This window comes from Piliocolobus tephrosceles, chromosome 17 (assembly GCF_002776525.5).
Source record: "Piliocolobus tephrosceles isolate RC106 chromosome 17, ASM277652v3, whole genome shotgun sequence".
Taxonomy (NCBI): domain Eukaryota; kingdom Metazoa; phylum Chordata; class Mammalia; order Primates; family Cercopithecidae; genus Piliocolobus; species Piliocolobus tephrosceles.
The window spans coordinates 34426032-34444999 of record NC_045450.1 but is presented as its reverse complement, the minus strand read 5'-3'; the positions used below and the strand labels follow the sequence as shown (position 1 = coordinate 34444999).

Genomic DNA, 18968 nt, shown 5'->3' with positions numbered 1-18968 from the left:
TCAAAGAAACAAACAGAAGAAGAAGAAGAAGAAGAAGGAGGAGGAGGAGGAGGAGGAGGAGGAGGAGGAGGAGGAGGAAAGAAGAAAGAAGGAAGAAGGAAGAGAAGAAGAAGAAGAAGAAGAAAAGAAGAAGAAGAAAAGAAGAAGAAGAGAAGAAGAAGAAGAAGGAAATGTGCCATAAACAGTAACCACAGTAACCACTAGATCTGCCTGTGACTCGTCATGTTGCCTCAGTTTCTCCATCAGTGAAATGAGATGAGGGAGGAGCTATGCACCCTCTCTTGTCCTCAATACACCGATGCTAGTTTTACAGGCAGGAATGTAATTGAGTTGAGGAGTATTCTGGGATGGATGACTAGTTCTGGCATCAAGTGTGTGTAGATACCCCTGGTTTCCCAAGAAGTGATCAGGAATATGCCCAGATGCCCCTTGAGCTCAACTCAGAACATTTCATGTCTGGAAGGCCACCCGCTTAGGCTCTGGCTACCTCTGCGGGAACCACAATCTGCCTGTGCCCTGAAGCATATTCAGGTCTTGGAGCTCTTGTTACCCCAGGCTCTAGGAAACACTGACTGGCTCTCCCTCGGTTGTCCGGGCTGCTTTGTGTCCACTTTGGGCAACCCTCACCATCGGCTGGGGTCACAACTGACCTCTCTGGTTGGAGATCCCTCTCTAGACTCCAACACAGTTCTACAGTATATTAGTTCATTCTCATACTGCTATGAAGAAATACCCAAGACTGGGTAATTTATGAAGGGAAGAGGATTAATTGACTCACAGTTGTGCGTGGCTGGGAAGGCCTCAGGAAACTTACAATCATGGTGGAAGGGGAAACAAACATGTGCTTCTTCACATGGTGGCAGGAAGGAGAAGAATGAGAGCTGAGAAAAGGGGGAAATCCCTTAATGCAACCATCAGATCTCATGAGAACTTACTATTGCTAGAATAGCATGGGGGAAACCGCCCCCATGAGTCAGTTACCTCCCACCAACTCCCTCCCACCATGTGTGGGGTTTATGGGAACTACAATTCAAGATGAGATTTGGGTGAGGACACAGCCAAACCATATCATACAGTATCTCTCAGGGCCTCTTGTCTCTGTGTGACCTACAGGATTTTGGGAACACCAAAGCCTCATCTCTCAAAGAGAATAGACAACTCCTTTTTTGGAAGAGGAAACCTGAAAAGCATCTAGCATTGGGAGTCAGGAGACTCCTCTTTCCAGTTTGCTCAGTTCCCTTTGACTATTCCATTCCCACATGTCTCTGCTCATGGCAGACATCATCAATTGATTGCAGCACTCATTTCTTTGGACCTTAGAGAAGGCCTCAGATTCCTTCTGAACACAGGATTCTGGGCAACCACTACCAATTAGCTAGGCTTATAAATTTTCTTCTCTTTTCTGGGCCTCAGCTTTTCCAGCTGTATCATGTGGGATTTGGTAGTTGGTTCCGGAGTCTAGGGTCCCATTCCTCTGAGCTTAGGGAAGGGCCACAGTGATTCCCATTCCTGGAGCTCTGGATGGGGGCAGCAGAGAGGCTCTGCTTGGTGTGTTATAAAGCTTTGTCCTGTCGGGAACTGGTCTCCTTGGCAATTTTCATTTTTCTAAAGAAACAGGTGAGTGGCAAGGAGTCTTTTTTGGGGCTTTGTGAAGCACTGTAAGGCCTTTTTGTGTCTATCATGAAGACAGTCTTGATGGTTGGAGTATTGTATAAGGTGAACTTTATATTTCTCTGACAGGGGCTGTAGAGAGGATGAATTCCAGCTTTCTATGAGCCAGCAGAGGCAATGGAGGCCCGGCCTCCTGATGTACTCTCTACCTGTTGCCCCAGCATGACTCCCACTGGTGCCTTTCTTGCTCTACTTGGCCTCTCCTTTGCATGGTTTGGGATGTCCATGTGACAGGACCAAGGTGGGATGCACCCAGGTGACCCTGCAGCATCCAGCACAGTCCTGGGCACAAGAGGCCCTGCAGACTGGGATGGAAACCTCATTCTAATGGCTAGATGAGCTCTTGTTCCCTCTGTAGGCTCATGGTCTTTTTTTTTTTTTTTTAAGAGTCAGAGTTTTACTCTTGTCACCCAGGCTAGAGTGGCATGATCATAACTCACTGCGGCCTCGAACTCATGGGCTCAGGTGATCCTCCTGCCTCGGCCTCCCAAGTAACTGGGGTTGCACGTACACACCACCACGCCTGTGTAATTAAATTTTTTTCTTTTCTTTTCTTTTCTTTTTTTTTTTTAGAGACGGGGTCTGGCTATATTGCTCAGGTTGGTCTCAAACTCCTGACCTCAGACGATCCTCCCAGCTCAGCTACCCAATGTTCAGGGATTACAGGCATGAACCACCGTACCCGGCTGGATGATCATCTTTATTCACACAGATGGAACTGCCCAGCTCAGGAATGTCCTAGTAACCTGGAACTTCCCGGGCTCAGCTGTCTTCCCCCCCAACTCAATGCAGAGAGTCCCCCTCGTGTTCTTTTTAGGACCTCTTGCATAGCTTCGATGACAGTTCACTTCCTCCTCCATCTGTGCCCCCCACTGCAGGAAGGTTCCCCTTTCAGCCCACTCCTGTGAGTCTGTGGGTCACTCTCCTGTCTAGGCCTGAGCACCTTCTCCAGCAGCCCTGACTTTGATTCATTGTGACAGAGGAGCTGTGAGCTGTGGTTCCCAGCCATTCTGGGTGGCCACTTGCACTGCTCTGCCTAGGTGAAGTGTGTCCGAGGCAGTTTTACACACTATAGAATCAGCCTGCTGAATTCATGTCCTGCTCCATGCTGGTCACCGAGTGTGACAACATGAACTTGGGAATCACCTGGCTCTTTCTGCTGCTGACATGTTCTGAAGCCCAGCTGATGTTCTTTTTTCTACTTAATTGAATTTTTATTAAAAAATTTCTCCTCTTTTTTGCTTGTTTTCTTTCTCTTCCTGCAGCAGACAGCAAAAGCTTCATATAACCCTTTTCCTATTTGCCCTTTCTGCAGTATTAGTCACTTTTAAATGACTTTAATCTCCATCTTGCGCACGCGCGTGCGCGCGTGTGTGTTTTAAGCTCATTTTTGTTATAGTTCTTTGATTGCATTTACTCTGGGGGGTGGGGAGAAGCGTGGGTCTGGCATTAGTCATTGTACTTCCCACTTGATTTTCTCATGCTTCTCCTCCCAAAGTGGGTAAAGAGGGGTTGGGGGTGTAGTGAAGCCTTATGGGTGAAAACACTGACTGAACAGGACTCAGAGGGGTTCGCATCCTGACTCTGCTGCCTGCCGGCTGTGTGGAACTGGACAAGTCACTCAGCCTCTCTGTGCCCTGGTTTTCTCATTTGTAAATGGAAATTATAACAGTACCCAACTCATTAGCCTATTGAGAGGATTGAATGAGTGAGTACACATAAACTCTTAGAAGAATGCCTGGCACACAGCAAAATCAATGCAAGTATTTACTTGAAAATAAAAATGTAGCTGCTGAACAGGACTTTCCTCGAAAAAACTCACCTTCTCCCTGAGTTCTGGAATGTTCATATTGGAAAGGACTCTGGGATTGCCTTGGTCACAGTTGCAGGTATATGTATGGTGTCCAGCATCCAGCATGAGGAAAGTGTCGTTGCTTTAAGAGAAGAGAACCTCAGGCCATGCGCGGTGGCTCACGCCTGTAATCCCAGCACTTTGGGAGGCTGGGGCAGGTGGATCACTTGAGGTCAGGAGTTCGAGACCAACCTGGCCAACATGGTGAAACCCTGTCTCTACTAAAAATACAAAAATTAACCGGGCATGGCGGCATGTGCCTGTAATCCCAGCTACTCTAGAGGATGAGAAAGGAGAATTGCTTGAACCCAGGAGGCGGAGGTTGTAGTGAGCCGAGATCACGCCACTGCACTTCAGCCTGGGCCACAGGGCGAGACTCCATCCCTCCTACCAAAAAAAAAAAAACCAACAAAAAAAAACAAATAGACAAAAGAACCTTTTTCTCTGCTGATGCCCCTATAGATACATCCTGAGCTTTGGCCCCAGCTTATCTCTCTAGCGTGATTCTAGAGCACTGAGCTAAGTGCCCCCAAAGCAAAATGCATTTGGAGGGGGTGGGATGGCAGCTGACGAGGTTGAATGTTCTTTGAATAAGAGACTTTAAACAGGGCAATCTGAGTTTGGGACTTTATATGTCAACATGCCCATTTTCCCTGATTGGGCCTTTTCAATTTAAGGAGCCTTATTTTCATTTCAATTCAGATGATTATAATCTCAGCAGTGGCTCAGTTTGTTGCTCCCAGAATAATATGCTTTGCTTTAGTTTTGAAACTTGTTTGCAGAAAAATAAAGCCAAGCAGCCAGCCTGCAATGAAACTTGGGTACTCTGGTGCTGGGCAGGTTAAGATTCTCCTTTCCAAAGCCTACTGGGTGAATGACTGATGGGCCTGGGGACCAGGTTCTGTACTCCTCCAAGATGCAGTTTGGCCAGACACTAGTGGGGCATCTGTCTTGGTACTGGTGGCCAGTTCCTCACCTCCCTGAACCCCACTTCCTCATCTCAGAAATGGGAACGTTACTGCAGACAACCAGATGTGGTTGTTGTGAGGATGAATAGAAATTAATTGCGATAATAGACATACTTAGCACAGTGCTGGCACGTGGGATGTTCTCAATAAATAGAGCTGTTATTATTGTTAGCACTTGTGGTACTAATTAGTACTAATTCTTATTATTGGCAAAATAGTGCTTTTGTTTAACAACTTTATTGAAGTATAATTTGCATACCATAAAATTCACTTGTTTGAAGTCAGCAACTCAGCCGGTCTTTGGTAAGTTTACAGAGCTTTGCAGTCTTCACTCACAGTCTAGTTTTAGACCATTTCCATTGTGTCAGAAGGATCCCTGTCACCTGTGCAGCCACTCCCTGCTCCCACCTCCAGCCTCAGACAGCCGCTAACCTGCCTTCTGTCTCAGATGCGCCTTATTCTGGACATTTCACGTCAGTGGCATAATAGTGCTTTCTCCCATTATTTTTTCTCATCCACTCCTTCCAGTGGTTCCCTTTTTTTCAGATGCATAAAGTGAGTGGTTAAGAGGAATACTGAGGGCATGGATGAATTCACAGAGGAGCCAGGAGGGCTCTGGCTCTGAGTGAGTGTCCTCTGGTGTGAAAGGTTTAGCAGCAAATGAACCCTGGCAGAAATATCTGTTCAGACTTGTCCTTGGGACAAGAGTGATAGTGGTTTCACCTGCCCAGTGGTTGAGAATTCTCCATACATCAGTTGCTGGGTGGGCTCCCGTGAGCTCGTGGGTCTCTCTGAGCCCTGATGAGCCCCTTCCAGAAATGCAAATCATGGGCCAGTCCCAGTCCTCCTCATGAGGCAGGCTCCAAGGAGATGAAGGTCTGAGGACCCTGAAGTCTTTACACGTGGGCCCTCTCCCCTTCTGACCCACGCAGGAGTGGTCTTACTTGACTGTTTGACCCCCAGAAACTGGTCCAGGCCCACGTCATGATCGAGGGGCCTGAATGTGGACAGTCCTGGCATCAGTCTCTGGCACTGTCATTTCCCAGAGCAAGTCTCTGAGACCGTGCCTCGGTTTCCTCGTCTGTCCAGTGGGAGTGGCCCTGGCCACTCATTTGCAGTTGCGAGAAAGCACTTAGCAGAGTGCTGGGCACACGGGAGGGACTCAGTGGCAGCTTGAGTGAGTCTGAGCAAAGACATCAAAATAATAAGAAGCCAGTCCAACCTGACCTGGAGCGGGGGCCAAGCAGGTCCCCTGGCCCCAGCTACCTCCTCCCTGGGGTCCCTTTTGTCTGTGCCCCACAGAGCCCAGCTGGCAAGAGCTGGGAATTGGCAGGCAGGGGCTGGGGTGCCTCCCACTGCATGTCATCTGGGGAGCTGGCCGCGACTGCTGCGTCCTTCCTGTCTGCCGAACCCGTCATGTGAGGCCCCCAGGGGAGAAGGTGCTGGTGCTCTGGGAGGGCGTTCTGGGAGGCCCCTTGAGCTGGGCTGGGGAGCCAGGCTTCAGAGGTGGGTTAGCTGCCAGGAGCCTTGGAGCCGGGAGCTTTGGAGAACTTCAAGCTTCAGAGAGCTGCATGCATCCGGGTTGAGCTGTGCCAATGGTGCCAGGGGGGTCAGGTGGATCTTCACATGGTCAGCGCTGCGGGGGCTAGGGGGTGGAAGCGGGACCTAGAACCAGGCTCAGCCCCAGCTGTGAGGAACCCCTCAAGACCCTCCAGTCAGCCCTTGTTGTCTCTTTAAGTCTTGGGATTGGCCTGGGACAGCAGAGGCAGCTTGTGTGGAGAGCCTTGTAGGGAAACCACAGGTCTGTGATGTGTGTGTGTGTGTGTGTGTGCGTGCGCGCACACGCATCTGCAGGTGAATGTGTGTACATGAGCGTGTGCATGTATATTTAAGTTTGTGAGTGATAGTGTGAGTGTGTGGGAGTGATGGTGCAAATGAATGTGTGTGATGGTGGGTGTTGTGTGTATATGTAGGTGGGCGTGTGTGTACGCGCATGTGTGTGCCAGTGTTCACCCGTGCTGGGAGCACGGTGCGCCTGCCCCATCCCTTTCTGAAGGTCTGGGCTGCCTCTGGGCCAAGGTTACGTCTGGGTTACGTCTGTGAGGCTCTTCTGAAGACTCAGCCCGGCTGGCTGGCGGCTGGAGAGGCGGGGGCAGTGGTTTATTTCCTCGGGGTTACAAGAGCAAGGTCAGCGCAGCCGAATCTGAGCTTTTGTTTGTCTCTCCCCTGCCCGCAGCAGCCTGTGGTCTGTTTCATTCATTATTAAGTTTTAAATCCAGCTGAAGAGAAACTTGAGCCTTGGAACTCACTCCCTGCCCGGGCTGGCTCTGCTCGGCCCCCGTCAGGGAATGTCTCTGGCTTTATTCACTGTGTCCTGTGTGCCTTTGTTTTCCCAGAAACGGTCTACCCTTAGGTTTGTTTAGTTTTCCTCTGAGGCTGGACAGGCCAGCAAATGAGGGGGTTGCGAGGGCTGTCCCCAGGGAGGGTGGGACGCGCTGGAGTCTGTGCAAGATTGCCTCTTCCTTGGGTCTGCCTGGGTCTGAGCTCTGTGGTCATCCACGTCCTCATTCTTCCTCCAATCACTGTCACGATCTTTCCATTTCTCTTGGTCCTGGGTGGGATTGGGGCGAATCCAGGGGTGCAGTGGAAACAAAGAAAACAAGGGTCTCAGGATGGCCTGCGCCGGGAAACCCACAGATGCCTCTTCAGTGCCCTAGGCTCACTTCCCGCCTGAGCACTGGAATCTGCTGTCTCGGGCCCTCTGATTTCACACCTCCTATGTCTTGTCTACTACCTGAAGCAGCAGCTTCCAGCTTCATCAGTCCACCCATCCCCAGAGAAAGGGGCATGCTATGGCCAATCTGATAAGGGAATCTTTGTTGTTGTTGTTGCAAAATTTTGCCTGTGTTCATAAGGACCAGTGGGATTTCCTTCCCTCCGGGATTAGGGATTTGAGGGGAGTTGACTCCCAGGTGTGGATCAAGTGACAGGACTTGTCCTCCTTTTGGCCTATAGGACTGATGGTCTGTGAGTTTGTTTTCAGTGACTTTGTCCAGGCTGCCCCTCCTTTCCCTATCAGGAAAGTGGCCGAGAGCCTCCCCTCTGATGGGGGGTACCACGTCCTGCCAGGTCCAGGCAAGTGTTGTTAAGGGAAAAGGCGCTCCCCCTTCATTATCTGCCGCCCCTCTGGCATGCCCTCTGCAGACAGGAAGGCCCTGGTGTCCACTTGCTTCCGGCCCCTGCCCCTCCCCACAGCCCCCCGCAGCCGTTGGCCAGCTGCACAGCCTCAGCCCGTGCGCTGTCGAGAAGCTGGCTCTGTCCTTGTTTCTCGGCAGCCCTGGGAATTGCCTCTAATATCCTCTCTGCCTTCCCCTGCAGATGGTGATGACGACCCACAACTCTCCTGGGTGGCCTCGTCTCCCTCCAGTAAGGATGTTGCGTCACCCACGCAGATGATCGGAGATGGTTGTGACCTCGGCCTCGGCGAGGAGGAAGGGGGCACAGGCCTGCCGTACCCTTGCCAGTTCTGCGACAAGTCCTTCATCCGCCTGAGCTACTTGAAGAGGCACGAGCAGATCCACAGCGACAAGCTGCCGTTCAAGTGCACCTACTGCAGCCGCCTCTTCAAGCACAAGAGGAGCCGCGACCGGCACATCAAGCTGCATACGGGCGACAAGAAGTACCACTGCCACGAGTGCGAGGCGGCCTTCTCCCGCAGCGACCACCTCAAGATCCACCTGAAGACCCACAGCTCCAGCAAACCCTTCAAGTGCACTGTGTGCAAGCGTGGCTTCTCCTCCACCAGCTCGCTGCAGAGCCACATGCAGGCCCACAAAAAGAACAAGGAGCATCTGGCCAAGTCAGAGAAGGAAGCCAAGAAGGACGACTTCATGTGCGACTACTGCGAGGACACCTTCAGCCAGACAGAGGAGCTGGAGAAGCACGTGCTCACCCGCCACCCACAGCTGTCCGAGAAGGCGGACCTGCAGTGTATCCACTGCCCCGAGGTCTTTGTCGACGAGAACACGCTGCTCACCCATATCCACCAAGCCCACGCCAACCAGAAACACAAGTGCCCCATGTGCCCCGAGCAGTTCTCCTCCGTAGAAGGTGTTTACTGCCACCTGGACAGCCACCGGCAGCCCGACTCCAGCAACCACAGCGTCAGTCCCGACCCCGTACTGGGCAGTGTGGCCTCCATGAGTAGCGCCACGCCTGACTCCAGCGCCTCTGTGGAGCGTGGCTCCACCCCGGACTCCACCTTGAAGCCGCTGCGGGGGCAGAAGAAGATGCGGGATGACGGGCAGGGCTGGACCAAGGTGGTCTATAGCTGCCCCTATTGCTCCAAGCGGGACTTTAACAGCCTGGCCGTGCTGGAGATCCACCTGAAGACCATCCACGCGGACAAGCCCCAGCAGAGCCACACGTGTCAGATCTGCCTGGACTCCATGCCCACCCTCTACAACCTCAACGAGCACGTTCGCAAGCTGCACAAGAACCACGCCTACCCCATGATGCAGTTTGGCAACATCTCCGCCTTCCACTGCAACTACTGCCCCGAGATGTTCGCCGACATCAATAGCCTGCAGGAGCACATCCGTGTCTCCCACTGCGGCCCCAACACCAACCCCTCTGACGGCAATAACGCCTTCTTCTGCAACCAGTGCTCCATGGGTTTCCTCACTGAGTCCTCCCTCACCGAGCACATCCAGCAGGCCCACTGCAGTGTGGGCAGTGCCAAACTAGAGTCTCCGGTGGTGCAGCCCACGCAGTCCTTCATGGAGGTCTATTCCTGCCCCTACTGCACCAACTCCCCCATCTTTGGCTCCATCCTGAAGCTCACCAAGCACATCAAGGAGAACCACAAGAACATTCCACTGGCCCACAGCAAGAAGTCCAAGGCTGAGCAGAGCCCAGTCTCATCCGACGTGGAAGTGTCTTCCCCGAAGCGGCAGCGGCTCTCAGCAAGCGCCAACTCCATCTCCAATGGCGAGTATCCTTGCAATCAGTGCGACCTCAAGTTCTCCAACTTTGAGAGCTTCCAGACCCACCTGAAGCTGCACCTGGAGCTGCTGCTGCGGAAGCAGGCATGCCCCCAGTGCAAAGAGGACTTTGACTCCCAGGAGTCCCTCCTGCAGCACCTGACGGTGCATTATATGACCACGTCGACCCACTATGTGTGCGAGAGCTGCGACAAGCAATTTTCCTCCGTGGATGACCTGCAGAAGCACCTGCTGGACATGCACACCTTCGTGCTGTATCACTGTACCCTGTGTCAGGAGGTCTTTGACTCCAAGGTGTCTATCCAGGTGCACTTGGCAGTGAAGCACAGCAATGAGAAGAAGATGTACCGCTGCACGGCCTGCAACTGGGACTTCCGCAAGGAGGCTGACCTGCAGGTGCACGTCAAACACAGCCACCTGGGCAACCCAGCCAAGGCTCACAAGTGCATCTTCTGTGGGGAGACCTTCAGCACCGAGGTGGAGCTGCAGTGCCACATCACCACACACAGCAAGAAGTATAACTGCAAGTTCTGCAGCAAGGCCTTCCACGCCATCATCCTGCTGGAGAAGCACCTGCGGGAGAAGCACTGTGTGTTTGATGCTGCAACTGAGAACGGCACGGCCAACGGGGTGCCCCCCACGGCCACCAAGAAAGCTGAGCCTGCTGACCTGCAGGGCATGCTGCTTAAGAACCCTGAGGCGCCCAACAGCCATGAGGCCAGCGAGGATGACGTGGACGCGTCGGAGCCCATGTACGGCTGCGACATCTGTGGGGCGGCCTACACCATGGAGGTGCTGCTGCAGAACCACCGGCTGCGGGACCACAACATCCGGCCAGGCGAGGATGATGGCTCACGCAAGAAGGCTGAGTTTATCAAGGGCAGCCACAAATGCAACGTTTGCTCACGGACTTTCTTCTCGGAGAACGGGCTTCGGGAGCACCTGCAGACGCACCGGGGCCCTGCCAAGCACTACATGTGTCCCATCTGTGGTGAGCGTTTCCCTTCGCTGCTGACGCTCACTGAGCACAAGGTGACCCACAGCAAGAGCCTGGACACGGGCACCTGTCGCATCTGCAAGATGCCCCTGCAGAGCGAGGAGGAGTTTATCGAGCACTGCCAGATGCACCCTGACCTGCGCAACTCGCTCACGGGCTTCCGCTGTGTGGTCTGCATGCAGACGGTCACCTCCACGCTCGAGCTCAAGATCCACGGCACCTTCCATATGCAGAAGCTGGCAGGCAGCTCGGCGGCATCCTCCCCGAATGGCCAGGGACTGCAGAAGCTCTACAAGTGCGCCCTGTGCCTCAAGGAGTTTCGCAGCAAGCAGGACCTGGTGAAGCTCGACGTCAATGGGCTGCCCTATGGCCTCTGCGCCGGCTGCATGGCCCGCAGCGCCAATGGACAGGTGGGTGGCCTGGTCCCGCCCGAGCCCGCCGACCGGCCCTGTGCTGGCCTCCGCTGCCCTGAGTGCAGTGTCAAGTTCGAGAGTGCCGAAGACCTGGAGAGCCACATGCAGGTGGACCACCGTGACCTCACACCGGAGACCGGTGGGCCCCGGAAAGCCACCCAGACGTCGCCAGTGCCCCGGGTAAGTGCAGCCCACCTCATCCTGCTCCCTGCTCCTCTCCTTGGGGCTCCTCTGGTCCCCACAGGAGCCACGTACCCTGAGTGCCGTGTTTCCAAGAAGCGGCGCTATCATGCAGTAGCGAGACACAACTGCTGTGCTGTAGACTCCTTGAGTTTGAACCTCAGCATTGCCATTGCTTTTCCAACCATGTGATGGGCTCATGTTATTTATCTCTCTGGGCCTCATTTGTCAAGTGCTAATCTGTAAAATGGGAGCAATAATTGTCCCAGCCTCAGAGAATTGTTGTGAGAGGCTGATGACATCATGCAGGTAACGTGCCTGGCATAGTGGCTGATGCACAGTGAGGGCATCATGAGTGGTGGCTGGTGTCTTTGTTGATGAGCTGGGGTAGACATACTCATTTGTTTATTGGGTCTCCTTAGGCAAGTCACCGACTTTTCTGGGCCTTAGATCCGAGATTCTTTTGACAGTTCATAGAGATCACACACACACAAGGGACCGAGCGCCTGGCACTCAGGGCTCAGTGGTGCTGGTTGTCATCACCAGCTGGTACTCTTATCACCAGCAGCATCATTTCTGTTAGTGCAGTTGCTGGTATGTGGAAGGCCCCTCGACGTGGTTCGATTGCTGTTATTGTTAATGACTGATTGATTCCTTCATCAAATTTTCCCTGAGTACCCGTTATGTTTGGAGGTGCCTGGGAGCCAAGGAGAACCAGAAATGGACCCTGACTTGGGACTTGTGGACCAGAGGGAGCCACAGGCCCGTATAATAAGTGGCTTTCAATGAGCTGTGGAGAAGTCTAGGCTACAGATAGGCCCACACAGGCCTTGAGTACAGGGCCTGAGAGGCACCTAGTGGTGGGCCTGGAGTCTGCGTGGCCCTTGGGTGTCAGACAGCACAGGCCTGGGGTTCCCATTGAGTCTGTGTTGTCTGTTTCCAGACCGAGGAGGTGCCAGGTGGCTCTCGGGAGTACCTTTCCCTCGAGGACTGCTGCTGGCACCATTGGCAGGGAGGCAGGGTTTGGGGAAGGGCCGTGTGCCACAGGTGCCTGCTGGGACTCAGGAGTGTTTGCTGAGGGTGTTTTTCCTGGGACCCTGTGATTTTGAGGGGGTGAGGAGGGCAGAGGGAGAGAGACGAGGGCCAGAAAGAGCGAAGGGAACACCCCACAGTGGAAGGGGCCTCAGCGCCCGCTGACCCCACCTTCTGGTGTTACACACAGGCCCACGGGAGCCCAGAAGGCCAGGGGACCCCTTCCATGGATATCTGCCTGAAGAGAGGAGCACTTGAATGAAAATAGCAAGGCCAGGCGTTGTGGCTCACACCTATAGTCCCAGCACTTTTTGAGCCTGGAAGATCAAGGCTGCAGTGAGCTATGATCACACCATTGCATTCTAGCCTGGGTGGCAGAGTGGGACCCTGTCTCTTAAAAAAAGAAAAGCCGGGTGCGGTGGCTCATGCCTGTAATCCCAGCACTTTGGGAGGCCAAGGCAGGTGGATCACAAGGTCAGGAGATCGACACCATCCTGGCCAACATGGTGAAACCCTGTCTCTACTAATAATACAAAAAAATTACCTGGGCATAGTGGCACACGCCTATAGTCCCAGATACTCATGAGGCTGAGGCAGGAGAATTGCTTTAACCCCGGAGGCAGAGGTTGCAGTGAGCCAAGATCGCACCACTGCATTCTAGCCTGGGTGACAGAGGGAGATTCTGTCTCCAAAAAAAAAAAAAAAAGAAAAAGAAAAAGAAAGAAAGAAAAGAACAGAGCTGCATGTCTGGCTGGGGCCTGGGGCCTCTCCTCAAAGTCCTGTCTGGAGTAGAGAGCTCTTTTTAGGGGCTATAGCAATACCCCACCTTCTCAGGGCCCTTTGGCTGAGCCAGGGTTCTAAACAGGGCTCCAGGAGGATTCCCTCCGGGGGGCTGAGCATGGGCACTGGTTTCTGCTGGCCCGCTCTGTCCCCCTCAGCCTTTCTAGGGGGCGTAGGTGCTCTCAGGGAATGTTTGGGTCCTGGAGTCAGGTGGCCTGGGTTAAAATCTCCTTTTCCCGTGACCCAGCGGTAATTTGACCTCTCTGGGCCTCTGTGCTCCACTACGAAGCCAGAGGTAGTGGCAGTGTAATGAATAGTGATAGTGATGGAATAGTAATGGAGTCTCTCCTGGGCTGACATCTCTGCATCCAGGGAGCCACTGGGGGGCCTCTCTGATTTTTTAACCATTATCTGCTCTGATTGGTCACTGCCTGTTCCCCATCAGTTGTGAACCATCGTGACTATTTATCATGCCGACCTCAGTGTTTTGCTCTGAGGATTAAATGTGTAAATTAAGTGCCAAGCACATAGTAGATGCTGCTGGTATTTTTTCCTTTTACAGTAGCAATCCACACTCGTGGAGGAGTAAGGACTTGCCAAGCACTTTCTACTTAATCCTTACAATATTTCATATTGTAAGTGAGGAAACTGAGGCATAGCACAATGATGTCGCTTGCCTCAAGCCCCCAGCTTTCCAGAGCTGAGAGGGGACTTGAACCCAGAGAGGCAGCATCTGCACCACAGCCCCTGGTCTTGACCAACAGTCCACCCAGCAGCTCTGCAACGCATCCTGGCTGTAAGAAGGGAGAGCCCAGCTGGGGTGGGGTCCCGGGTGGTCACAGCTGTGCTCATGCTGTGGAGCAGCGCAGCTGGGCTGGGTCACTATGCCCGCTTCTCCTGGGTGCCCCTCAACCTGGATCACCCCTCCCTTTCTGGCACTGCCCACCATGGTGCTGAGTTTTCTGATGGCCAAGGAGCTGTTTCTAGAGCCTCCAAAGCCTTGGGCTGTGTCAGCCTCCCTGGAGTGCTCTGCATCCAGCACCAAGCACCACTTTGTGAAAACCCCCACTATGTGAGAGGCGCTCTGCTGGGCACCAACTTTTAGGTCATCTCTGTGGCAACAACCCAGGAACCTTGTTGTGGCCTGTGTTTTGGCAAAGAGGGGCCAGCTCAGATAGGTGATGCCATATACCCAAGGATGTGCAGCTGTGCACGGCTCTGCAGGGACTGAAACTCGAGGGGAGCGTGTTTCCTGGAGGCCCCCAGGCCTTCCTCTCCCTGCCTTCGGGTCTCAATTGAGCAGGGATGAGCTGAAAATCATGGCTCTGCCTGCCTAGAGGCGCGGGGAGATGGGCCGTTGCAGAAAGGAGCTAGACAAAGCCCAGGTGCCTCCCCAGCCAAGGTGGCATTCTCTGGGGCCTTTCCCCCTGCGTGGGCACACCTGGGGGCAGGGGCCCAGATGTCAGTTAGCCCACCCCTTCCCTCCCTGAGGACCCACTCATGTAAGAACAGACTCTGGGGGTTTCACAGGGGCTTGGGGGCTGGCAGGCTGGGACCCTCGGGAGTGTATCCACAGCAACCAGCTCTCAGAGGACTGGGTTCCCGTGGGGCGGAGGCTGCTGTCGGCTGGAGCATGAAGCATTGAAGTTCCATCTCCGCCTCTGTTTATGGGTAATGACAACATCACCCCAAGTCGAGACCAGCACGGGCAGACCCTGACCATCCATCGATCCCACAGATCCCCACAGTGCCTTTCTCTGCTGGGTGGGGCAGGCCAGGTGTTCTCATACCCATTTTACAGCCAAGTAAACAGATATCCAGGTTAGAGGGCCTGTCCAGATCCCACTAGCTTTCTGTCACCTAGACCAGGCCTGACAGGAGGTCTGGAACACGGAGCTGAGAATGGCAGCTCAGACAGTGGGCATCGAAGTGTTTGCTGTTCTCCCACTCACCAGCAAGAGGCTCTGACCAAGTGATGCAGCCTCTTGAAACTCGACTTACCCCATCCCTAGAGTGGAGCTTGCAGAGGGTTTGTGAGTATTTAGCATAAATGCTGCCCACACATGGCAGGTGCTCAGTGAACGTTGGCAGTGGTCACGATCATGGAAATTTATCAGCTCTGGCTGGCTTTTCCTTCTCTCCTTCCTGTCTTGAAGGGCTCCAGCCATTTCTTCCCTGCCCTCCCTCTCTTGTCTCTGCCATTCTCAAGTGTGTTTTCTTCCTGCCCGGGGCCTCCCTCTGCAGTTGCTCAGGGCCGTGTTGGGGGAGGCACCCTGGCCACAGGCCCTGGAACTCAGCTCTAGTTCTTCTGGGCTGGGCCCCAGGGAAGGGGCTTATGGCAGGGGAGGTGCTTTGAGTGCCAAGTTCTATCTTTCTGTAATTATGTCGCCTAGTAGGGGCTGAAGCTCCAGGAGGAAGGGGTCTCCAGGGGGGTTGAGAGTGGGGACAGACCAGAAATAGATGTTGGGATGAGGACTGGAGTCCAGCCATGCTTGGAGGGTTTGGGGGCTGGTGAGCCTGTATGTGTATGTGCCTATGTGTGAGTGCACATGTGTGCACTTATGAGTCTACATCTGTGTACATGAGAGTGTGGTACGTGTGGGGATGGGTCTGTGTATGCACTTGTGTCAGAAGCTATGTGCACATCTGTGGGTGTATTTGGGAGTACCGCTCTGTGTACTGGGGTTGTGGGGAGTGAACTGAAGACAGGGTCTCTGGATGAGTGTGGACATGCCCATCTATGTGGCCTTGTTCACCCATGTGGATGGCCCTGCTTCTCTGGGGGTTGCACGTATGTATCCGTGTTACAGGTTGCTGTGTGTAGGGGTTGTGAGTGTGTCTGTGAAGGTCTTGTGTGTTGCTGGTGAGTTGGGGTGAGGGTGAGCATGTGAATGCACACATATGTGCTTGCACATCTGTGTGTGTGTCTTGTGTGTGTATGAGGGGTCAGCCCTTCCCCCAGCCCTTCCCTTGGGAACCCTCTGAACCCTCTGAAGCCCAGTGCCCCACCAGGAGGGGCTCAGTTATTGGGCAGTGTTCTTCCTATTACCAAGGGGTGGCAGAGAGGCATTTGGGGGCAGCCTGTCTTACTGCCCAAGCCCCTGGAGATATATTTTCCAAGCACAGTGAGCTCCCTTTATTCACCAGCCCCTGGGAAGATCAACCAAGTCACTGCGATCATGGACTGTTCCCTGCACGTCTCTGGACCAGCCATGACTGCAACCTCCAGAGACTTGCACCCAAGCAAATCCCCATCCTTGGAGGGGGCACATGGTTTTCTGCCCCCAGCCATCGCTGCGGCTTGGTACCAACCCCTTTCTCCCATCCACCCGCCTACAGGCCTGGGTGGTCCTTGTCCAGCAGGCCTCCCATGGACTTCCTTGTGATGAAGCTCCCCTTCCTGGGGTGTGCTTCATTCATTAATTCACTCATTCCATTCATTCATTCATTCATTCATTCATTCATTCAACCACCAAGGGTTTTGCACCTTGCCAAGCAGAGTGGGTGGGGGCACATGTGAGCAGAAGGCATGGTTTTGATGCTGGAGACGCTCGAGGTGGTTCTTCTCCATGACCATTGCCCTGGAGTTGACCTGAGATAGGTACTCTGGGCTGCATCCCCTGAGAAGACCTCAGGCCCTGTAGTCTCCTTGTGGCCTGGACATCTTCCTTTCTCTGTGGTAAGGCTGGACTCCCCAGCCCTGTCTTCCCCTCCACGCTGCCCCTGACTTACCTAACTCTTCCCAGGGCCTTTCTGTGCAGAGTGCCTGTGTCTGGGCCCCAGGCTGTGGCCTGTACTCAGGACATAGCAAACACCCCAAGTCTTTTGAAACACTGTGGGAAAGGCCCCTGGTTTTGTCAGAGCAGGTCCTGGAGCCTGAAGCATCCAGCACCAGTTTCTCTAGTTGTTTCTTCATTCATTCATTTGTTCAAGAAGCATTTTCTTAGCACTGATAATAATCATAATAAAAGTGAAATAATTATTATGCGCTGACCCTAGGTCAGGCCTGCATTAGGGTGGTGTGAGTCCAGGACACTGAAGTCATCTTTAGTTCTCTTTGTCACTTCTGCCTGAATACACTCCTCCGCATATGTTATTCTGCAACTTTATGGGTTCAGCAAAGGCTTGTTAAGCACTTCATGTGCCTGTGCTGCCTCAAAGGTAGACAAAACACATTCCTGGCCCTCTGGGTGCTCATGGTGCAAGAAGGGAGCAGATGAGCCAGTCTGCCATGACACAGCAATGTGTTAATTACCTAGGGTCCTTTAGCATAAGTGCAGGGGTGTGAAGGGTATCCTGGACCCATTCTGGGTGAAAAGAGAAGGCTTCTCAGAAGAGATGACATTTGAACTGAGTCAAGGATGGAGGGGGTGTTGCACGTAGAGCAACCAGACAGGCAAAGGCCTATAGTTACTTAGGGAACTGTGGATGTGGGTGGAAAGAGGAAAATAGGAACAGAGAACAGGTAGGATAAAATAGAAATTAATTCAAAAGATGGTGGGATTTAAAATCAACCATATTGACAATTACACTAAGTATAAATGGAGTTAAAATTTCAATCAAAAGGTAGAGATTGTCAGATTAGATGCAAAGAAAAAAGCAAGACTTAATTGAATGCTATCTACAGGGCCTGAACTATAAATATAAAGACACAGATAGGTTAAAAGTAAAAGGAAAGAAAAATGTGCACCATGCAAGAACTCATCATAGCATTTCAGAATGATAAAGAGGGAGGTGGGAGCTGAGACAGTTAAGCTCCCTGGTGGATCATCTGGCTGCATCGTTGAGGGTTGGGCCTGGGACCTCGGCCAAGAAATCTGAAGTTCTGCTCCCTTTTCCAGAAGTAAGAGAAGCCCTCTCATCCCAGGAACCAAAGTGGTCTTCAAAAAACTTGGATATTTTGATTCCCAATACCACCCCTCTTTCTTCAAAAAACCCCACAGCCACAGTCCTTCCCTCAGATGGGCAACACCACCTCTGTCCCTGGGGTGTTTCAGAACCATCCGGGATTAGTTGTGAGAGTGAGGTTCACTCTTTGGAATGACTCTTCGAGAAGCTTTGAAGCTTCTCATCTCAGTTTTTCTGCCCTCAGCTCTCACAGGCAGCTGGTAATAGCCCCTGTGTGTGGAAACCAACTGTGGGAACCCTTGGGGCCATGTGTGCTTAGGGCAGATGAGGAGTGCCCTAGCCACCCTTGAACACCAGAGTTGGCAGAAACAGTGTCCCCTGCTCAGCCACATGGTTATTAGGGTGAGTAAATGGATAAGAAGGTTGTTGGATAGGTAGAAAGATAGATGGATGGATGGATGGACGGACGGACGGATGGATGGATGGATGGATGGATGGATGTGTGTGTAGATGGATGAATGGATAGACAGAGAATAGGTAGGTGGATGGATGGATAGACTGATGGATGAATAGATGGATGGATGGGTGGATGTATATGTGGATGAATGGGTAGATGGGTGGGTGTGTAGGTAGATGGATGGGTAGATAGAGGATGGATGGATGGATGGGTGGATGGAGGATGGATGAATGGGTAGATGGGTATGTGTGTGTAGTTGTGTGGATAGGGATATGGATGGGTAGATGGAGTATGGGTGGATGGGTGTGTGAGTATGTAGATAAATGGATGGGTAGATGGAGGATGGGTGGTTGGGTATGGTATGTATGTAGATGGATAGATGGAGGATGGGTGAATGGGTCTATTGGTGGGTGTGTATGTAGATGGGAGGATGGGTATATGGATGGATGGGTAGATGGAGGATGGATGGGTGGATGGATGGATGAATGGGTGGATGGATAGGTGTGTATGCAAATGGATGAATGGGTAGATGGGTGGGTATGTATGTAGATGGGTGGACGGGTGGGTGGGTGTGTATGTAGTTAGATGGGTGGGTAGATAGAAGATGGATGGATGGATGGATGGGTAGATGGAGGATGGATGAATGGGTAGATGGGAATGTGTGTGTAGATGTATGGATGGGGAGATGGATGAGTAGATGGAGTATGGGTGGATGGGTGAGTGAGTATATAGATAAATGAATGGGTAGATGGAGGATGGATGGATGG

The 18968-nt window shown here is 52.8% G+C and overlaps 1 protein-coding gene across 5 annotated transcripts in view; it reads left to right on the top strand.

The window, feature by feature from the left end:
• The window catches only part of ZNF423 (zinc finger protein 423), a 366017-nt gene that overhangs the window by 208868 nt on the left and 138181 nt on the right, over positions 1-18968 (top strand). For 4 of the 5 annotated variants that reach the window (XM_023189610.2, XM_023189607.1, XM_023189606.1 and 1 more), the window contains one exon: positions 7870-11084. In XM_023189610.2, coding sequence (XP_023045378.1) covers positions 7944-11084 — 3141 coding nt within the window. In that variant the 5' untranslated portion in view covers positions 7870-7943. Of the gene's footprint in view, positions 1-5889; positions 5998-7869; positions 11085-18968 lie in introns of those variants that run through there. The other variant, XM_023189609.1, reaches the window with a different exon arrangement.